General features: G+C 49.5%; 1 protein-coding gene across 9 annotated transcripts in view; it reads left to right on the forward strand.

Moving 5' to 3' along the window:
- Positions 1-20,956, forward strand: part of CUX2 (cut like homeobox 2) — a 64,306-nt gene that overhangs the window by 19,837 nt on the left and 23,513 nt on the right. The window contains exon 2 of one of the 9 annotated variants that reach the window (XM_061466382.1): positions 18,416-18,525. The exons of the other annotated variants lie outside the window; for them this stretch is intronic. Within the exon in view, the coding sequence (XP_061322366.1) occupies positions 18,451-18,525 (75 nt within the window). The 5' untranslated portion in view covers positions 18,416-18,450. The remainder of the gene's footprint in view (positions 1-18,415; positions 18,526-20,956) is intronic. 9 annotated transcript variants of the gene reach the window in all.

Genomic DNA, 20,956 nt, shown 5'->3' on the forward strand with positions numbered 1-20,956 from the left:
TAAGCTCTTTTAATTTCATATGAAGATAGCTGTTTTCTTAATGGGAAGGAAATCAAGTCAACACTCGAGTGTACACAGCAGTTTACCGCGATCGGAGGAATTAATCAGTCTATAAAGTTCACAATGTACAAAGAGGGAAGGGGGGGGAAAACACCCGGGCTGATCAAACACGAGGCTCTTCTCTGAGATGGGAAGATAAAAGCCTTTTCCTCCACGAGCTTCTCCACTATTGGCAGCCGGTGGGATCAAGCTTATTTTGTGTTGTGGCAAGCTCGAGATAATTAATGTTGTTGAAAGAGGGCCGTTGGGTTGGCGTCTAGCAGGCTAGCCCCCGAGTCTGGCATCTTGGGAAGCAGCAGCGAGTCGGGAAGGGGGGGCGCGGAGGATGGATGCGGCTTAGTCTCCAGCACGAGCAGTGGCTGGGACTTCACACAGATGGCTGGATGCAGGCCCTGGGAGAGGGAAAAATAAAGAAGAGGAAAGGAACCAGGAGGAGAGACAAGGAACTGGCTCTGAGCAAAAGTGGGACGTGTAGACACTGTGTTAGCAATACCATGATTATAAGATGCTGTGTTTGCAACAATGTGATCATAAGACTAACATGAGATAAGCCTGTGCAAAGAAATAGGAATAATGTCATAATCTTGTGATTAATACTCTATACAGAAATAAGGGAACCGAAAATTGCAGTGTGGCGCTTTGCAGGGCTGCAGCAGGGGCTATAGAACTTGAGCTGTATCCCAATAAAAGGTCTTCTCTTCACCTCACGAGAGGAGTCCGTGTCATCTGTCATGGCAGGGAGGGGGGAGAAATATTCCCCACAGAGGGAACTGCCAATTTAACAGAGCAATAAATATCATTGGGGGATGAAAAAGAGCATTTAAGAAGGGCTGCGGTGCTGCTGTTGCTGGGTGAGCCACTGCTCCCTGGTTCGAGCTATGAGGACGGTGCTGGTTTGGGATCTGGCAGCATAGAAAGGTTTGTGTTGGAAGGGACCTTATCATTTAGTTCCAGCCCCCTATCACAGGCAAGGACACCTTCCATTAGACCAGGCTGCTCCAAGCCCTGTCCAACCTGGCCTTGAACACTAGGGATGGAGCATCCACGCAGGATAACTCCTCCAGATGCTTTTGCGGGGCCAAATACCTCCAAACTCCTCCTGGATACTGGGAATTCTCGGACGAGGCTATGCAGACCTGCTTGCTGCTTGCTTGATCTCTCTCCTCTCCTAAAGCTCGTTTGGATATGTCCTATTACGGTGCTCGTGTTAAATCTCCCTGCACTAATAATCAATAGATGTATGGTCACCCAGGCTGTTTATGTATCTCTTCTATCACAGCCCTGACAACAGGAGATCAAGATGCGAGCAGGCAGGCTCATACATCGAGCGCCATTTAAAAAGTGGGATGAATTAATTGCCAACATTAATGACTGGGGAGAGACTTTAGGAAGCTTCAGCTGATGGCTGGGAGCCTTGGGCATGAGGCAAACCCAGCAGGTGGTATCTTGTGATGCTTCGGTGCTGATGTTACGGCGCACATCTGGGATGCTGTGGTCCATGGTCCCCATCTGCAGGAGACCAAGCAACGTTTGTAGGGTGTGATGGGTCCCTGTGTATCTGGCAGGGAATAGACCCGGAGAAAAGGTCTAGATGTGCTAGGAATGAAGGCATCGAGATGTATCTTTTCCCCAGTTCCTTGGGTCCTGCATCCCTGAGCATCCCTGTGGGATGATGCCTGACCTATAGGCTACGACGGTCCCGAGCCATCCCACCGGCACACTGGGGCTGCATCAGCATCGCTACAGCAGAGAGGTTGCAGCTGGGTTTGCCACATCCAGCTGTTTGCTAAAGATTGTGTTAATTATGATTAGTTTTTAATTGCTTTGGGGGTCTTTCTGTCCTTTCCCGCCCCCCTTTGAAGGAGCTGAGATTGCGCAGCTGATGGGCCCATCCTCTGCCACCTTTTCTATTCCAGTTATTTATTAAGCAGCATAACCAGAACTGCTCTCAGACAGGACTTGTCAGCTATAAAAGGCACTGGCAAATTTTATTAGTTGACAGAAGGGGATTTTTTTCCCCCTTCCTCCTGAAAATATTAAAAAGTCGTTTTAGTTTAGAAACCTAATTTTAATTTAGTTAGGTTTTAATTTAATTTGGTTTTTAAATTCATTTTCCGGCAGAATTCAATTTTTCAAGTGTAATTTGATGCCGTCAGTGGCTATAATATTTAATGTCCTACCTATAAATTGTGAGGATGGCTTTGAGATGATTTACAGGATCCAAGGGGATGAAGCCATCTCTTTGGCCTCGCACGTGGGAGAGGCTGGAGGGAAAAGGGTTTTATTGTGGCAGCTGCAGTGGTTGGTGCTGTTACCTACAGAAAGATGGGAAAAACCTCAATTTTCCTCCTGGATCAGTGCTGGTGGCGGATGGATGGGAAGCGAGATGGGTCTGTACTGAGTGGGGATTTGTACTGTGCTTATGTCTGTGCTGGGATATGGGGGACCTCAATGGAGGTGAAGTGGGTTTGAGATGGTGGCATCACCCCACAAACCCATCTGCTTTCCACAAAGCAAGCCAAGCCCTTTCTAGGTGTGGGATGCAGGCAACAGCCGACCACTTGAGGGGGGGGTGTGTGTGTGTGTGAAATCCAGGCAGATCCTTGGAAAATACAGTGTAATTGTGTAAGAGACCTTCTCGATTCCATCCATCTGAGCATCGCATCTAATTACTGGATTACAGAAGTCTTCAGACCATCTATCGAACATTATAAATGGGGATAAGATGATTCTGGTAATGGCTTAATAAAACAGGGGAGGTAGTTGAGGCTGTCTGCATGCATCTTTGGGTCGAGGCCAGATTGATTTGGCAGAGGAGGAGAAAGCCCTCGGTGCTTTGGAGAGTGTGGCCATGGGGAGGGTTTGGTTTTTCCCTCTTGGTTTCAGCTTCTGAGTAGCAGCAGTTGGCTCCTTTCCTTACCTGGGTGATGTGCCTGGGAATTCTTGCCTGGTGGAATTTGTCTTTGTTTTTTGTAAGGAAGCAGCCAAGCTGTGAGCCATGTGTGGGAAGGGAGCATTTGGGTCCTCCACTGTGGGGTCTGGGGAGCCTGGCGTCAGGCTCTGCCTGCCCAGGCATCACTGAGGGGGTTGGTGGTTTTGGCTAAGGGTTGGTACAGCCATATCTCCTCTCGTATCAACAGAGCTCCACTGTATTCATCCCACTGGCACATTTAACGTGCCGTCGGGCAGGGAGCCCTGTCCCGCAGTGCCTGGCTTCCTGCAGGGCTGAGGCTTGGCCTTGGATATCCATTCCCCTCAGTAACGTTCTATTCCTTCAGTCAATCCAATGTAAGCTTTGTAAGAGATAACTCCAAAACCTGTCATGAAAACAGGCCAGGGAAATCCACCTTAAACAATTGTCCTGTGTGGAAAAAGGGGGCACAAGCACCATCAGCATATTAGACACTGGAGAATACTGTCTGCCATGGTCTGGGCCGTGCCACCCTGCTCTACGGCTTCTTGCAGTGTCCCCATGCTGACTCTGGGCTCCTGCATGGTCCATATGCTGCACAGGGGGTCTCACACTCCATGTTCAATCCCAAGGCTGACACCCCGGCGCCAAAGGTGAAATCCCAGCTCCCCACCGGGGTGCTCGTCTCTTCCCCATGAGATGCCATCGCCGCCCGGCGTCCCCCGGGTTGTCATGGTTACTGATGCATGGGACCCCAGAGACCTGGCTGGGAATTAATGGCAGGCCGGGATAAAGGATTCCTGTCTGGGCCGAGTTGATGGATTACATTGATGTGCCATTTGTCATACCGTAATTGTTCTGGCAAATGTAATACCCACTAGTATAAACATTGTGCTGCTTTGCTAATAAAACTGAAAATAGGAAGAGAAAGGATGATGCAGTGTTATGGTCAGTTAAAGAGACACCGCCTGCACTCCCTGCCAGCACTGGGGGCTTCTGCCTGGAAACCTGCCCTGTCCTGCCCTCTTCATCCATGGAGAACGGGCAAAGAGGCCAGCTATATCCTTGTGGGATGCGGGTATAGCCAGGGAGGATCTCAGCATCACTTTGCAAATCACTGGCTTTGTCTTGGGGGGAACAGACATCTTCTTTGCCCTCTAAATGGGGAGCCAGGGACCCCAGGGGTGCCCATGCCAGGGACTGAGCCCATTCCTCTCCCTGCCTTGCACATGCTTTAATCCATGCAGGAGGTAAACAAGGGATGCAGCGCGTTTGGCATCTCAGGGGGCTGCTCTCGCCTTGATGCTGCTTTATAAATGGGGGCAGGTACTGTCCCTAGGTGCTCCCTGCCCTTGTTCTGGGGACACCAGGGTCCCCCTGCCCTGTTGACTGATGCTGCCAGAGCGGTCGGTGCCCAGATCCCAGGCAGTTTTGCTTTCCAAGGAATCAGCCCATGGATGAGGAGCCCAGTGGTGATTTCAGCTGGGCTGAATCACTCATCCTCCTGCAAGCAGATCCCAGTGCTGGCTGTGGGGTGGAAGTGATGGAGAACGGCTGGAGAGCTGCCACCGGTCCTCAGTGATGGGACCTTCTGTGACTCTGAGGTGATCCCTGTGCATCATCCCTGCAGCCATGGGTCAGCTGGGTCATGCCCATGATCTGGAGGACAGGACCATCTCATCCCTTCCTTCTCCCATTTTTCTGGTGCAAAAAGCTACCGGGATGATGATGATAAGGAAGAGCAACCCCCATTAATGCGGCTTCCGCACCCCCTTCCTCAACCCTGGGCTACTTCAGAGGCATCGTGGTTTGCACAACCCCATCTCCAACTGTTTCTAAAGTTTCTGGTTGACCTGATTCATAGGGAGAGAAAAAAAAGAGATAAACACCCTTTCTGTGTTTGCAGTCATGTGTAATTTTTATCTCTTGACCTTTAAACGTAAGCAGCAGTAAAATGAAGAACTATGGCAGTCATTTAACACCCTGCCTGTACTAACTGGTTTCTTCCTGTGAGCCGTGGTTTTAAATTGGCTAATGCAGAATACTTGCAGAGCTAATAATAATTCAGATGACTTCTGTCAGCTATTCCGGTTTCATGGGTAATTTAGTAGTTGAATAAATTTTTACAAAAACCCATTCCTCCCCATGCCCTGTTATGAATCAGTGGATGGTTTACCATTGGCAGCAGTAACTGTAAGAAGATTTAAATTGCTACTGAAAAGGATTTGAGTGAAGGTAATGTTTTATAATGTTCTAAGCCATATGCACTACTTTCAGGCCTCATCAGTTTTACATTGATTCCTAGTGAAGTGTTTAATTGCATCATGAATGCAATATAATTCAGTTCTTTTTGCTAATATGGTATATATCTCAAAGTGATATACAGCGCTGACAGTGAGGACTCAGGATTTTCTTGGGGGTTTAGGATGTGTGTCTGTGTTTGCACGTGTGTGTACGCATCAGTGCATGGCCAGGAGATCTGTTCTTTGGGCTCCAGATTGGGAGGTCAGTGCCGGGTGTTGCATCCTTGGGATGTCCACATGGGCATCAGCACGTAGGGGAATTTTTTTCAGACATAGGTATGAGAAATACGTGTATAAAACATATAAAATATATTGAATATATATTAACTATATATATTTAAATGTACATTAAAATGTATATTGAAATATCTATATAAAATGTGCTGATCTCACACAGTGACTACTCTGCTCTTGACTGGTGCTCGATGGGCAGCTCTGCTCTGGCACTGGTGATGCTTTGGTCCTTCCTGGCCCCGATGGGCGATGGAATCTCTGTTGGAGGCACAGGCGTGCTGCTGTCAGAGCCTCACGGGCAGTGGATTAAAAGCAACACGCTTCCATGTTAACGTGAAGACGATTTATCTGAGTCCATAAAAGAGCTAATTAGGGATGCGGCAGATTGCGAACCCTTACCCGGCTGCTCTGTACCAGCGGTGGGGAGATGTGTGCTGGGGATGCAGCTCCGGAGCTGCTCATCCTCACATAAAGCCCGTTCCTGTCCCCATGCAGTGGGATCGGCTCCAGAGCCACCAGTTTGTGCCTGCCAGTGGCCCTGTGCTGGCCCTGTGCCCTTCCCTCTCTCCCTGATCCCTCTGCGCTCTGTTGCACAGGGACTTCCCTTGTTCCTTCCCGTTCTCCTCTCCCTGCTTGTGCTTGTTTCAACTTCATCAGCTAATTAAGAACCAGGCCCTGCAGAGCCCTTTCTCATTCTGATGGAGAAACTGAGGCAGGCTCAGTGCTGGCTGGGGTTTTCCCATGGGATTGTGCCAGCTCTCAGCTGCAGCCGAGTGAGCAGCCCCCATCTCCGCTGTAACCCTGATTTACCTGGCCGCATCCCATTCCCTCCTTGGCTTTTAATTCCCAAATTGCCACGGTTTTGCAAGGAGAGGAGCACCCAGTGCTGCCAGGGATGCTTCCTCGTTGGATGGGTGCCTTTGGGAATCATTACTGGATGAATGAGTTGCTTGTTCAGGATGCAGCACCTTTTAGTTTGGTTTGCATTTCACCGTCCCGAGATGGGGAATCCTGTCCTCGGTGAGGACCTCAGCACCGTGGGGCTGGGGGAGCTCTGGAGGAGCTTGGTGAGAGCAGGATCCAGCCTTACATTTGGAGTATTCCCACTGCAGGCTCCTCCTTGGCTGTGGTGCTCCCCACCCGGCGCTGCTGGGGCCGGGATGCATGCCGGCAGTAGAGCCTAATGCGATATCAAAGTCACTAACACGATTATGCTTATATATCATATTAGGGAAAATGAATACTAATTCAATACAAACTACTAATTCGGTAGAACAGAAAATTGCTGAGAGAATAGAAAATTGCTGAGCGTGCCGAAGCCGGGCGTTGCTCGCAGGAGACACGCTGCCTGCCTCTCCCCGTGCTGGGGCTGGGCTCTGCTGGTTGGTGCCGCAGTTGGCTGGGACAGCACGGAGCATCCCTGGGTGCGTGCTGATGCCAAGCTGGGAAGTGGCTCCCGGAGGTGGCTTTGCCAAGGAGCTGGGGAGAGAAAACCCCTCTTTGCTTATTGAGCCCGAAGCTTGTGGCTGGGGACTGGGAGATGTTAAGAGGGACTTGTGGGAGGGATGAAGCCCAAGAGCAGGAAAATGGGTCCAGGTGCTGGAGGGGAGAGGAAATAAAGCTGGCATAGAGGGTGAGCTGTCTGCCCCAGCCAGAGGAGGCTGCCTGGGCGAGCCAATGTATTAAGATGCTTGGTTTTTCCAAGCATCGTATCTCATCCCTGTGCTGGTGCTGAGCTTCAACTCTGTGAGGTCCGGGGCAGCATCCCTGCCTTGGGGCCTGTGATACTGACTGGTGAATGATTCCCATGGTCCAGCCTTTCTTCCTAGCATAAGCTCTGGATTTCCTCCTCCTCCTCACGGCATTTCTGTGAGGGGATGTTCCCCATTAGCATCTCAGATGATGCTGCTGCAAACTGGCTGTGGAGCCTCCTGCTCCTTGGGATAGTCCCTAGAGCCTCAGGTTTGTGCTGGGGACTTGAGGAACATCGGGGGTTTGGTGAGAGGCAGCTACCAATGCCCAAACTATGTGATGGGCTCTGGCTTCATTGGATTTCTCTTTCCAATTATTATTGCTTGTAGGAGTTTTCAGGCCATGGTGCCCATCCCTGGGTCATGGTGGCTGGCTTGGCTCCTCATCCATCACCACAACTAGGGATATGGTCCCAACGATCTGGTTGTGTGGTGGAGAGGCCCGAAATTTCACAAATATACTTCTGAATAAGGAATTTTCACTATAATTTAATTCATCTGCTCTATGGGGACAGAGAGGGGTCCCCCTATCCCATGTGTGCACCTTGGGACACAAAGAACCTGGTTGGGTTTGGATAAGCTGGGTATTTACCCAGTTCAAAGATAGCTGTAACTGGGACACGCAGTGTTTCTGTACTAATATGGTAGAAGAGTCTTATTGTATTAGCAATTTCCCATCAGATCATGTCATATTAGTATTGTATTGTATTAGTATTTGTTTTCACTAATGTGATGTGAAAGTTGCTAATATGATAAGACTCCTGCATTGTATAGTGAAAACAAATATTAATATGATAGGATGGAAAATAGCTAATAAGAAACTAAGTTGCTAATCTGACGTGATGGATCTCCTAAAGGAATTGGTTGTAGCTTTCCTGTACTTTTCCAGAGCCACCTTCAACCCTGCTCGGGGTGGCGGGGGAGATGGGAAGGCAGAGGCACTGATGGGTTTTAGAGCGATGAACCTACCCGGAAAGCAAGAGCATCTCTTTTGGGCTTAAATCCAGGCTTTTGTTGGGCAGGGGATAAAAAACATAAATCCCATGCTTATGGGGAAGTGCTGGGAGCCCTTCCAAAGGGTCCTGGGGCAAGGTGATCCCTGGAAAACCGGAGCAAAGATAAGTTTAGGAGGAATAGAATGCTCCCGAAGCTGCGGTTATGGCACACTCTATGAGAAGGCATAACCAAGGGTTTCCTAATTTTAGGTTGATTTTCCCCAGCCACCGGAGCAAAATATCACTGTCTGGCATGGCGAGGCAGGGTAGGTGAACCAGAGCTAAACAAAAATAAGCATTAAACAATTATTGGAATTTAGGTTTATTTAAAAACTCAGCAGGGGTGAGGGAATGAGCCACCTATTAGCGGGGAGAAAGCTATTGGGCTTTTTAACAACATGCTGTTTCTTGGCGGAGGCTGGGGCTTGGGCTGTGCACGCAATCATGTTATTGATTAAAGATGATGTAGCAGCAGCACAATTATATCACAGTTTGCGCTCGCCGCGGTGGTACCGTTGGCCTCTCATTTGTCTGGCGGAGATTGGATTGTTTGCCTTGCCCTTCCCGGGTGTCACGCGTTGCTCCCATGGGTCGGATCCCACGGCACCAGGGGAGGATGCCCCGGGGCAGGCGGGGGCTTGGCTTGGTGTTGTGGTGCTGAACATGGTTTTAATTGGTGCTTTCCCCTCCTTCATTTTGCCATGAAATGGTAATTCCAAATTCTGCCTATCACAGAATGGTTGGAGCTGGAAGGGACCTTTGGAGATCACCTGGTCCAAACCCCCTGCCAAGGCAAGGGGCACCTAAAGCAGGTTACATAGGAACATGTCCAGGCAGGTTTTGAATGTCTCTGGAGACAGAAACAGTAATGGAACTAACAAGGGATTAGTGAGTTTTGGGAAGAATCAAGATGCCCCGGTTGGATCCATGGTGGCATTTGCCCTACACTGGAGGGTCCAGTGTTTCCTTGAGGATGCGATGGATCCAGCCCTGCGCTGCTGCAGACGATGTTTGGGATGCCATATGTAGGCAAAACCATGGGGAAGGGTGATTTTAAAGTGTTTCCAGAAAATTCCACGCAGGTATTAAGAGGGCCACATAGAGGCAATGGGAACAGGCTGCGTGGCACGCAGGAGCAAGCAGATAGCTCGCGGGGAGCGTGCATCTTCAAATCAGTCTATAATGCAATCAATTCTGTATATCCCTAGTGAAACAGCAACATTTATTTAACGTCTTTTATAGAGCAGCTGAGTTTTATCACAAATCACATTCCATTTCCATTCATCAGGGACCCCTTGAAGGCTAAAACGCACTTACTTTCCTCCAAGGAAGTTTACCAATTCTTCAATAAAGCCCCATTTACCTCCGTATGTAAAATTGACACATTTATTGAATATTAAACATTTGCTGGTTGCTTGTGAGCTTCTCTTGACTTTATCAGCTGCCCTTAAAAGTCGTTAAGGGAAGGATATATCAAAGTTGCAATAAAGGTGTGTTTATGGATGGGAAGGGGATGCTCGAATCCGCTGGAGAGGCTGGTTTATCCCATTTGGTGGCTCCATCTTCGGAGCAGTCCTCTTTCCTCCAGTGCCTCTTGGCAAGAACCACTTGGTAGTGTTTTTTCTCTCATTGTTAGAGAGGTTTTTCTGTGCATAAAAGCTGTTTGGTGTCAGGTGCTGCTTGGGGTTGTGCCAGGTTGCAAAGGATGCACTTTTCTAACCTGGAGTCAGCCGAGCTAATTAGCAGGAGGCCCAATAAAACAAGTTTTTCTTTTATCACTGTTACTAAGTGCTGTTGTAAATCAATTAAAATGTATTCTAGTAATTCCATTTTTCCTTGGCGACTCTGTTTAAAGAAATACCAAGCCATTAGCAGCATTCTGTGTATGTTTGATGGGAGCCTATCGAGCTGTTGCTGTGGAGTTTGGTGCCTGGCGATGAGCACAGGAGCATGCCCTGCCCCAGTCTCTTCCCACAAGCCACACCAGTCTCTGCCCATTTATTTGGAGAGAGGAGCAGTTCTTTGGAAGGTAGTAAGAGGGGAAATTCTTTTCCTTGATGCTAATAATTGTCCTGGTTATTAATCCCTAAAGAATCTGCATCCTTTTGGCACGTTCTTGGAGAGGTTTTGGGGAATATTAACTTAGGAGGACGTGAGAGCAATGTGTGGTGGTCCAGAGGTAAATGGACCATTCCCTGACCTCTGTGCAGTGAGAAAAACCTTGCTGGCTGGAGGATAAAATTTGCCAAGAGCAAAAACATTGGGATTTGCATTCTTTCCACGAGACCCCACTTCTCCCTCTCTCATTCCCTATCTTTTCTCTTAATTAATTCACTTTATTTTGGGTAGGATTTACAAATTTGGGCCAGCTTGCCCTGCTTTATGGATAATTTCTCCCAGGCCAGTGCCTATTTGGGGATGCATCGTTAGATAGGGAGGTGGCTGCTGGGTGGTTTCATGGATTCCTCACTATCAACAGAGCACAAACAGCCATTCACTGATGGCCAGCTTGACGTCTCAAAGACATTCCTGCTCTGTCAACCTGGAGAGATGAAGGGGCTACTAATCCCATCTGGAGACAAACATCCTTCCAGCCATGGGTTAACTCTTTAGCCCCATGTGGGATTTGTTCTGGCAGCATTTGGGAGAAGTGTCCCCAGCCCATCCTCATCCGGTGGCCATGCTTATGAACTTGTTAACTGAATGCTTGGGTGAATGGGGTGAATGGGGTGGGTTTTTGTACCAGCAGGAATAAGGAGCATTAAATTTGAGATTTAGGAGTTGCTTCGTTGATTTGAAGGATTTCAATTTGTCTCTCTTTTGGAGCAAAGTGACTCATTCATGCCACAGGGATGCAGTTGGCTGCAGGATGGGGTCTGGCTCCCGCTTTGCTGTGATTGCGGCTCTATCTCTGGATGCTGAATTATAATGTTGGGTTGGAAAATGAAGCTCGCAGGGCTGAGACACCCAAAATTGTCCCAAATGGAAGAGCAAATGTGCATGCAGGGGAGTCAGCTCTTTCTTCACAGTGGAGGAGGATTTTGGGGGCACTTGTCCCTATTAATTTCTAAAAGGAGCTGGCATGATAAATGTCACCTAAACAGAGCTCATCTTGAGTGGGTAATAAAAGTAATATACAGCTGCCTCTCAGCAGCTCCTGTTTCACTGCCAGCCGAAGGGAGAAGCCCCTTTGCCAGGGATCCTGCTGCCGACACGACCCTCATTCCCGGCAAGAAATACCCAAAAGCAGCTCTGGGCACAAATAACCTTTCCAGTGCACCGAGAGGCTCTTCTTTATGGGTGAGGGAAAGTGCTTAAAATGCTTAGAGGGAATAAACAGCATTTAATGAAGTTACATTGCCACATAATGGGTATCATAAAATTGCCTTCATAGTACAGGGTCCCAGGATGGCTTTTATTATCGACTGAGCAGGAATTCTGTCTGTAAAGCTCCGGCAGCTGCAGAGAGGAGAATGCAAAGTCTTCTTAAATTACCTGATTGAAATAACGGGCAAATATTCTGCTTTGCTGCTTTGTTGAAGGCAAAGCTGCCTTTGGGGTGGTCTGTCAGACCTGGTTTGCAGCTTCTGAAGAACACAGGAGTTTCATTGCAGCAAAACAGATGTTCATCTTGTTTCTCTATCGGCTGTTTGATGAGAGATTTATTGCTCTTCTGCTGGGCTGGTGCTCCTCTGCTGCGGAGTCTATTAGGCAGCCCGGGAGCTGGCGGGGAGCCAGGGAAGCTGCGTTTTGATGAAACCCATGAAAAAGCCTCAGCTTGGAAGGCGCCAGTAATAATGCATCGGCTAGACTCTTCGGATCGGGCGATTGATTGCCGTGATTTGATTTATTGATCAATACCCTCAAATTTGGCGTCTGAGAAGCTGAACTAATCTTTAACTGCTGTGAACATCTCTGCCTGGTGGAGAATTAGAGCTGATAAGGAATGTATGAAAGGAATCTGAGCTTATCTTAATCACACAGTGCCCCGGCGCTGCCTGTGCCGAGCGGGAGTGGATGTGTGCAGAACACAATCACCAGGCAGAACAGAGCAGATCTATAAATTGATGGAATTCAAAGCCTCCAGCATCGATTACCATTATAACAAACAGTGGTGCGCTGAATGTCTGATTATTTTTAGACAAAGATTCTGTGCTCTCAGCAGCAATTTTGCTGATGCTGTCACTGTGTCAGATGTCTGTTGTTGATTGCAATTAGATGCAATACAAAAAAAAAGAGAAATTAAAACTATCTCTGCCTATAGTTTTATTTCCACTTATTAAATCTCCTCCTTTGTTTGCCTGCTCCTAATGTCTGCAGCTGGATGAAATATTGCGTTACCAGAAGAGATCTCTTATATTCAGTTGGGTATAATCACTTTACAGATCATTGGATTATATCTGATATGGTTTAGATAATCCAGGGGAAATGTGGGACATTTACTCTGCCTCGGTTAAATGCGCCCTGGTTTAGTGTTTCGAATGCAAATCTGCGTAACATTTGGGTTTCTGAAACAGGTCTGCAACCCTCCCAGTGATCTAATTCTATTAAAACCCTAATCAATTCCCTGTGACGTCAGCCCGCTTTCCTGCTGGTGCCGAGTGTTGGGTCCAGCGTGGATTTATTCTGTCCTTTTTTTAACGGCTTTGGAGCTGCCACAGCATCAGCTTTAATGGTTTAAGGAATGGGTACTCTGAAATGGTGATGGGGTGTGGGCAGTGGAAAGCATGATGCGCTGGGCACCGTGGTTTGATTTGCTGGGATTCTGTGTGCTGGGATCCCGTTATTGCCAAGTGCATCCTTTGGTTTGATGCTTTCCAGTTTCTTGCTGGTGCATGGCTGAGCAGATGTGTTTGGGCTGGTTGGTACTGTGGGAATGGCTCTGCCAGGGAAATGTGGCTGAAAAAAAGGCAGTTTCTGAGACGGATATTCCTGATGATAAAAGCTTTTTAGGAACCCTCTGTGAAGCCTAAATGAGCACCTAGGACTGTGGGTCCATGCAGGCGATGCAGAGACACTGGGATTAGGGCAGTCCCTAGGGCTCCCCATTGGACCTTGATGGGTTTGTCCTGCTGGGCGCTGTCTCTCCACACCCCCCAGTGATGCTGATACAAGCCCCCCACATTAGGGGAATTTCCCATCTGTATTTCACCCCACGGAGGTGGACGAGTGGCAAAGTGGTGGCCATGGCCCTGGCCCTGACCTGGCTGCCGGGGGAGAAGGAGGTCTTGTCTGGAACGAGACCTCATCTTGCGCAGACACGTGTGGCTCGGGGGCTTGATGGAAAAAGGCACGGCGCTGGAGGAGTTATGTGCTGCTGGCAGCTGGTGTTTTCTTTCTTTGGGAAATCTAATATATTGATTAGCTTTCTTCAGAACAGCATCAATAAAGCGTATAATGGCATGGCTGGTGCCTGCGGCGTCTCCTCCCCTGGTCTGAGCCCCCCTGGAGCCGGGAAGGACCTTGGCTGCTCCGTGCCAAGCTCCGCGTTCCGCCGGCTGCTCCTCCCTTTCCTGGCAGCCACGGGCTCTGCTCTGCCCCATGGATGTGCTTGGCTGGACACCCTGGTCCTCTGCAGGGCCCTTATCCCAGGCAGCCTTCCTCCTCCCTCCTCCTCCTCCCATCCTGTGCAGCTTTGGCTTCATGGAAGCACTTGGCCAACCCCTGGTACGTATCTCCAGGGTCTGGCTGTGCCATGGGACACAGCTGCGATGCGCTCCTGTCCCTGTCATCCCCATCCCTGGGCACCAGCGGAGCCACCATCACCCAAGCGCTGGCACCAGTGATGGCAAACTGGCATCATGCCGGAGAGCTCATTGCATCCTGGATCCCTTCCAGGAACACATGGATGCTCTGCCCATGCCATTGTGGGTCCCCAGCACGGTACAGACTGTCCTGGCTGCAGCCTGGCCCGGGGCACATGGATTGTGGCTCCAGCCCCGTGGAAGATGGAAGAAGATAGGTTTGCCATTAAAGTGTCTGAGGGAGTTTAGAGGGTGGTTTATTGTTGTTTTTGCGGTTGGGTTTTTTTGAGCTGATTGATTGCCATAATGAATGGAGCCCAGAAATCAGCTGGAGCGGCGGCTCGAGGCTGGCTGCTGGATTTAAAGGCCTGGCTGCCTTCAAACCCTCTCAACGATTTCAGCTTTCATCTGTAAAATACGCAGGAAGCAAGCGGGATCTTATTTAGGGCTCTCCCAAGCCCAGATCTGCCTTCGGATGCCAGTGCCTGTAGGAGCTGGTGCCTTGCACTTGTCAGAGGCTGTGTTATATACTGCTGGCTTATTTATTTCTTTGTGGTTCGCTGGAGAGTGAATCCACCCGGAGCAATGGCCCGTTCCACCATGTGGTACATTGGCATCCTGCAGCAGGTAAAGGCAGCATCATCCAGGATTGATCCAATTTACGGATGCTTTGCTTTTCCTTTCAAGCCTGCTCTGCTCTTAAAGGGCTGGAGGAGCATCCTGCTCCCCCACTGCCCCGGGATGGAGGTGGACAGGCTGCATCCCACCGGCTGGGAGCCAGGAAGGGTTTTCTCTCTTCTTCCCAAGCATCGTGCTATGAGCTCGCTTGAGAGAGAGATTTTCAGGGGCAATTGACAGCTGATGACTATGGGAAGATGTTTTCGAAAGGAGAAACAATTTGCAATAATTAGAAATTTATAAAATGTCTTTAAACATGGTGGTAATAGGGATAAGAAAACACTTGCTGCAATGTAATCAGTTATTAGCAGCTGATCATTTATCTCGATGGATAGTCGCTGCTGGTACACGAGACACGTGATAAAAGGGCTCTTGATTAACTAATTTGAATATCTTTTGAGAGCAAATTCCGAGTTCTCTTTTTCCTCCATTGTAACGGATCCGTACATCTGTGAGATAAACACTGAATGGATATGGTAATGAATATTATTCTGGAAGTGGAGCCCTCAAACGCTCCCGTCGCCGTCCCAGCCCTGGCCTTGGGAAGCTGCCCTAATAAGGAAGGGACCTTAAAGAAGCCAGTCGGGAGGAGCAGAGTCTGTGGGATGCGGGGATACAAGGTCCAGGAGGGCAGGGACAAGCTGGTCCCCTTCATCAGCCCCTCTTTGGGTTCCAGTAAGGAGCAGGATGGCAAGACAGCGAGGTGGTGGAGCAGCCACCAATCCAGCACGTGAGATAGCATCCCTTGATATATGGGATTGCTGAGAACCAGCATTTTCCTGTCTCCCGGGGAATGGAAATCTGATGCACGCCTCAAATCTCTGCCCTCTGCGAGATCCCATTTCGGCTCTTTTGATAACGGGCTGTAAACCCCCATTCCATTTTAGATGCTGAGACCCGGTGGCTCAGCATCTGTGCTGCAGGACTGTGGACCAGGGATGGGCCCTGGGGTGGCAGCAGTGAGACAGATCCCTGCTTCCTTTTGCTTGCTGTGTATCTGCCTGTGCTGGTGGTCGGAGGATGCGGGCACACTTGTGGAAGCAGGAAAACACAACAGACTTGTGTTTCTCCCTTTCTGGCAAAGGGAGGAGGCTGCTGCTGGGTAGGCTGAAATGGGATCTGGTCCCAGCCCCGTTTGGTTTCTCTGTTGTCTCCTGGCCCCATAGGAGCAGTTCCTGCTGCCTGCGAGTTATTCATGGTCCTCAGCCTCTAAGGGATTCCATTCAAATACTTGTCCATCCTTCCCCCATCCCAAATGTTACGATTCACGTAGTGGCTGAAAGCAGATTCCTTTTGGCCTCAAAAGCCCCAGATATTTTATATTTACGCATCATTTTCTTCCCAGAATCCCAATTTTTCCCTTCTCTCACCTCCCCCTTCCTCTTTCAGCTCTATCCCACACTGGGTCGTGGCTGTAGCTCCATCGCCCAGCATCCTCTCCCCATGTGGCCGGCAGTGCTGCTGAGGGATGGGGGGCTGGATACAGTCACTCCTGCAGGGATGGGAAGGTGATGCTCGGGGCTGTTGGCGCTGCTCCTCCTCAGCTGTAGTTACTGCAGTGAGGAGCAAAGTCCATGTAGCTGTGGATGCAGTTTACAGGTAATTAAACTCAGCTTGGTGAGGATTTAAACATTAATATTGATGCTAAAGTTTTTAATAAAATATAGGTAGAGAGAGAGAGAAAGAGGAATCGATTCCTATAGGCTTTTATTTTTGCTTTTCTCCTGCTTTATTGTCACAGGGAAAGGGTTGATAGATTGGTGAGCGTGAAATAAGGATGTCCTGTGCTGGCACAGGGGTCTGCAGATGAGGAGAGATATGATCCCAGAAGGACAAATTGGGGGAAACTGCTAGGAAAATGCATTTGGGAATGATCTGCATGGTGAGGCCGTTCCTGGGCATCTTCTGTGGTGGGCACAGGCTCAGCTCTGGGCCTGGGGCTTCTTGGGCATGGTGCTCAGCCTCCAAAGGTTACTTCTGTGTCCCACGTGTTGCTCTCCATCATGACTGGATCAGGACCAGCCCCTTGGACCCGACCACTGCCTGCGCCACCGGCATCACTCCCATTCCCAGCATAGCCCCACTGTGTCCGGGATGTGGGTCTCTGTGGTCCCCCCCATCTCACTGTGCCCCTGCAGTCATCAAACCCCTTTCACCCGTGCTCCTGTACTGCACCAGAGGTCATTAAAAAGATGCTGATGGTCGTTTTTCACTCCCTGCTTCTCTGTATACACACAGGACCTGGGTTTAGCTGCTTTCTCACCAATATTTTTTTATATAACAGTGAAATATTTATATTGTCCAATAAAAGGCAGTAAACTTGCAATCTCACGCAAATTCATCTGAGACCAGGAGCTTCCTCCTCAGAACTTTACACCAGCACTGACCCCTGGTAATTGGCTCCATACATCCTTAGCATCATGGATCTACATGAGGCATTAGGGGGTGATGGATGGCTGGGGTCACCCCACCTGCCCCACAGTCCCTCTAGCATGGTGGTCGCTGCCCTCCACGGTGTCTCCTCCAGTCCTGTGTCCCACCGGGTGGGTTTTTGGTGATGCCAGGGAGGAAGGAGCTGATCCTCTGTGATTCAGGTGGTCATGGCTTAAATCTGGGGTGCAAGGCTGGCTCCGTACTGAGAGAGGCGGTCACGGTCTTGAGGTTTTGGTGGGACGTGAGAATGGAGCAGACTACCAGTCCTGCATCTGCTGCTGCTCCTGGTGGTGGTGGCTTCCTCCACTGCAAACCCAGCTTGCCCCAAAACTGCCTATTTTGGGAACCGGACAGGGATGTGTGGGGCAGGCGAGTTGGGGATGGCATGTGCATCGCCAGTGGCCGTATCTTGAGCCCCACACAGACACTTCTTGACCTCTGCCACCAGCACCTCATTCCCAATTTATCCAAAAGCAATTAATAGCCTCCCCCCACCTCAGGTCTGATGGTTTCTGTCTCTCCCCACTTCCCAGGCAGTAATTAGAGTCTGGCTAATGAGGTTTTCCTGGCGGGGACATGTTCTCGTGCCGTATCTCCCCATCAGACAAAGGCTTTGCCATGGTTTATGGTGCCAGCATCAATTCTTTCCGGCTGTTTTCACCGTGATACAAGCCAGATAGGAACCGGGGCATCCCCCAGCACGTCCAGGCTGCAGGATTTACCGGGAAGCACCGGAGAGGTCGTGTCCCATCGCATCAACACCATCATTTTTATCAGTTCTTTATTTTTCCTATCACATTCCACCAAAATTAAAAAGCCATCTCTATCTTAAAATCCTTATTTATGAACACTTAAGCGTAAGTAAGTCAGCGTTGGACGGCTTCCCTCCCCGCTGATGGATGTAATCTGGCACCGGGGTGGACCGGGAGGGAAATCTGGCAATACAATATGCTGTGCTTGACTATTTTGACACTCGGAGTGCGATGTTTTTTTTACAGTTACTGATGAGCTTATGGCACTGCTCCTTTTGGAGAAGCGAGGAGGAGGCTGGGGCTGGGAATATTGATTAGCAAGCTCCTGATAATCTCAACACCCCTCTCGGCTTGCCTTTTCTTTTGCAGGGAATACAGAATTCCTTCCATTATTCATATAAACCCCCTCATCGATAGGGCCAAAGCAAAGCAAAATCAGACCCGGGGAATTAGATTCCTGCAGTCTTAAACCCCAGCCTTCCCAAACTGCCTTCATTTTACCATTTCCCCTCTTTTTTTTCCCCTATTCTTTTGGGGTTTTTTTTTTGTTCCAGAAGGAGCTTAATTCTGTTGCTTTGGTGCTGGCCGCATGATGGGGGAAAGCACACGGCCTCGTAAACATTTAATTGAAGTCAGCCAGGAATTTAAGAGGAATGTACCTGAGGTACAGGAGATTTGCTGTTGGAGAATTAACTCAGCAGGGCGGTGATTTCCCTCCCTGGCAACTAGGTTTTTGGGAGCCATAGATGTAAGAGACTGACAAGAATGGAAGCTGGTTAGCCACAAAGCCAAATCTCAGCCCCTAAATTTGGGGTACGGGGATTTATGGCTCTTGCTGCGTCTTGTAGCTCCTTTGGATGGGGTGAGGGGATGCAGCATCCACCGGCGTGCAGCATCCTCCCGGATGCGTCGTGGCAATGCAGGGGGAAACGTTGGGTTTGGAGGCGTTTATAAAAAGCAAGCGTTGAGCACTCGGCGCCGCGATGCTGGCACCCAGCTCGCAGCCCAGATGGGGGGAGATGTGTTGTTTTTGAAGAAATAGGGGGAAAAAAAAAGATGAGAAAAATAAAAAGAGCAACTCTAAAATAGCTCCTCGGAGGCTGTGTGGGGAGGGGTGGTTTCTGCCTGCCTGGGTGGGAGGAAAACTGGCAGCCTGCGAGGGGATGCTCAAAGGAGAGGTAGGCAGGACCTGCCCTCTCTCCCCATCATCCCACCCATGATCCCAGCCTCTTCCCACCCTGATGGTTCTTGGGGGGTTGAAATGGGAAGGGGAGAGTGCTGGGAGGGCCAGACCGGACTTGGATTGGTGTGGCCAAGGCACAGGGTCACTGTCCCCAACCCTTGAGGGGTTTCTGCAGCCCCTAAAATCTGTCTGCTTTGTGTCCCTGGATGGTAACGGGTGGTCCTTGTGCCACACATGGGCATGGTTATTGGCATGGTTATTGGCAGGGTCCTGCTGCTGCTGAGCTCCTTGATCCCCCCTGAAGGGATGGAGGTGCTGCCTTGAGAGGTTCCAGGCAGGAGATGGAGTCACCACTGCCAGGAGGTGACTGGGAAGTGCCATGATGTGGCCAGGAGATGCTGTGGTGTGGCTGGGAGATGCCGTGATGCGATCAGGAGGTGCCATGGTGTGGCCAGGAGAAGCTACAACGTGACCTGAAGGTGCTGTGGTGTGGCCAGGAAATGCCATGATGTGACCAGGAGGTACCACAGCATGGTCAGGATGCACCAGATGAGGTTGCAATGGGTGATCTGAGGAGCAGCCGAGCACTGGGGTGAGACAACATGGTCCCAAGCCACCACCTTGCTGCAGGAGGCACCTATTCCTCCATCCTCCAACCTGATCAGCCCTGTACCCCTATCACATCCATGGCAGCTCTGTGGGTGCCTTGGCTTTCTTTGGTCCCCGATGCTGGTGAGATGCATTGCACTTCAGGATACCTCTTCTTCTCCCTGTCTTTTTAATGCTCTCTCTTTGGGGGCTGCTTTCTTTGCTCCTCTAATGTGCTTCGATGGAAACCCCTGGAGAGCTGCCGGTACTCGGAGCTTGCCAGCAGCGACACATTAGGATCTGTCATCTGCTGAGCATTACCTGGGTTTAAATCTGTCTCTTTGGAGCCACGGAACTGCATAAGAAAATATTAAAGTAAACAATAAGTGGATTTACACAAATGCGACTGATTTCCATATTTTTCATCACTTCATTTTATTACTGGGTTTACTGATACGCTCATTTATTTATAGGGCAATCCAGTATTGATTCATTCCGATGCACCATGCATAAACACATAAAAGAGAGTGATAACAATAGGAATACATTTCCAGTCCTTTAAATACTGCATTTTTTCCAATAGTCCTCATTAGATCCGCTGCAAGGATTGAGCTATGTCCTTTGGGAAGCCCCAGCCCCTCCGCCCAAGTGGCTCTGGATTTATGGGGGTGTAAAGGAGAGCAGGATGCAATTCCCGGCTGACAGCAGCCGCTTCCCGGGCTCTGCCGCCTTCCCCCAACCCCGGGGTATCTTTTTCATGGGAGGTTTTGGGGGATTTTATCCCAAAAGGTGGATGCTGCACCCCCGAGGTTGGGTTTCTGGGCTGCTTCAGTGTGGGATGGACACCAGAGCGATGCTGCTTCTCCTGGGATGAGGCTTGCTGGGGCCTGGGGCCTTTTTCTCCACCCTTCTTTCCCCATTTTTTCCCCTCTTTTTTTCTCTTCTCTATTTTTGCCCTCTTCTTTTGTCTCTTTTTTTTTAAATTTTTTCTTTTTTTTCCCTTTTTTTCCTATTTGAAAACATTTTCCCCATCCTTTCCCCTTTCTTTTCCCCCCTTCTCCTCCCACTTTTTGCCCCTTTTTCTCCTCTTCCCCCCCTCTTTCTCCCTTCTTTTTCCCTCTCTTTTCCCTATTTTTTCCCCTCTTTCCCCTCCTCCCCATCCTTTCCCGTTTCATTCTCTTTTCCCTCTCTTCCCCCCTTTTTACCCCATTTTTTCCCTCTTTCCCCTCTTCCTTCCCCCTTCCTCACATTTTTAACACACTCCAGTACATTTTTCCCCACAAACCTCACTTCCCACCGCTCCCCATGAATATTAACAGGGAGA

The sequence above is a fragment of the Pezoporus flaviventris genome, unplaced genomic scaffold (genome assembly GCF_033815535.1).
Source record: "Pezoporus flaviventris isolate CSIRO_AGI_PZ_B2104156 unplaced genomic scaffold, CSIRO_AGI_Pfla_v1 ptg000041l, whole genome shotgun sequence".
NCBI lineage: Eukaryota > Metazoa > Chordata > Aves > Psittaciformes > Psittacidae > Pezoporus > Pezoporus flaviventris.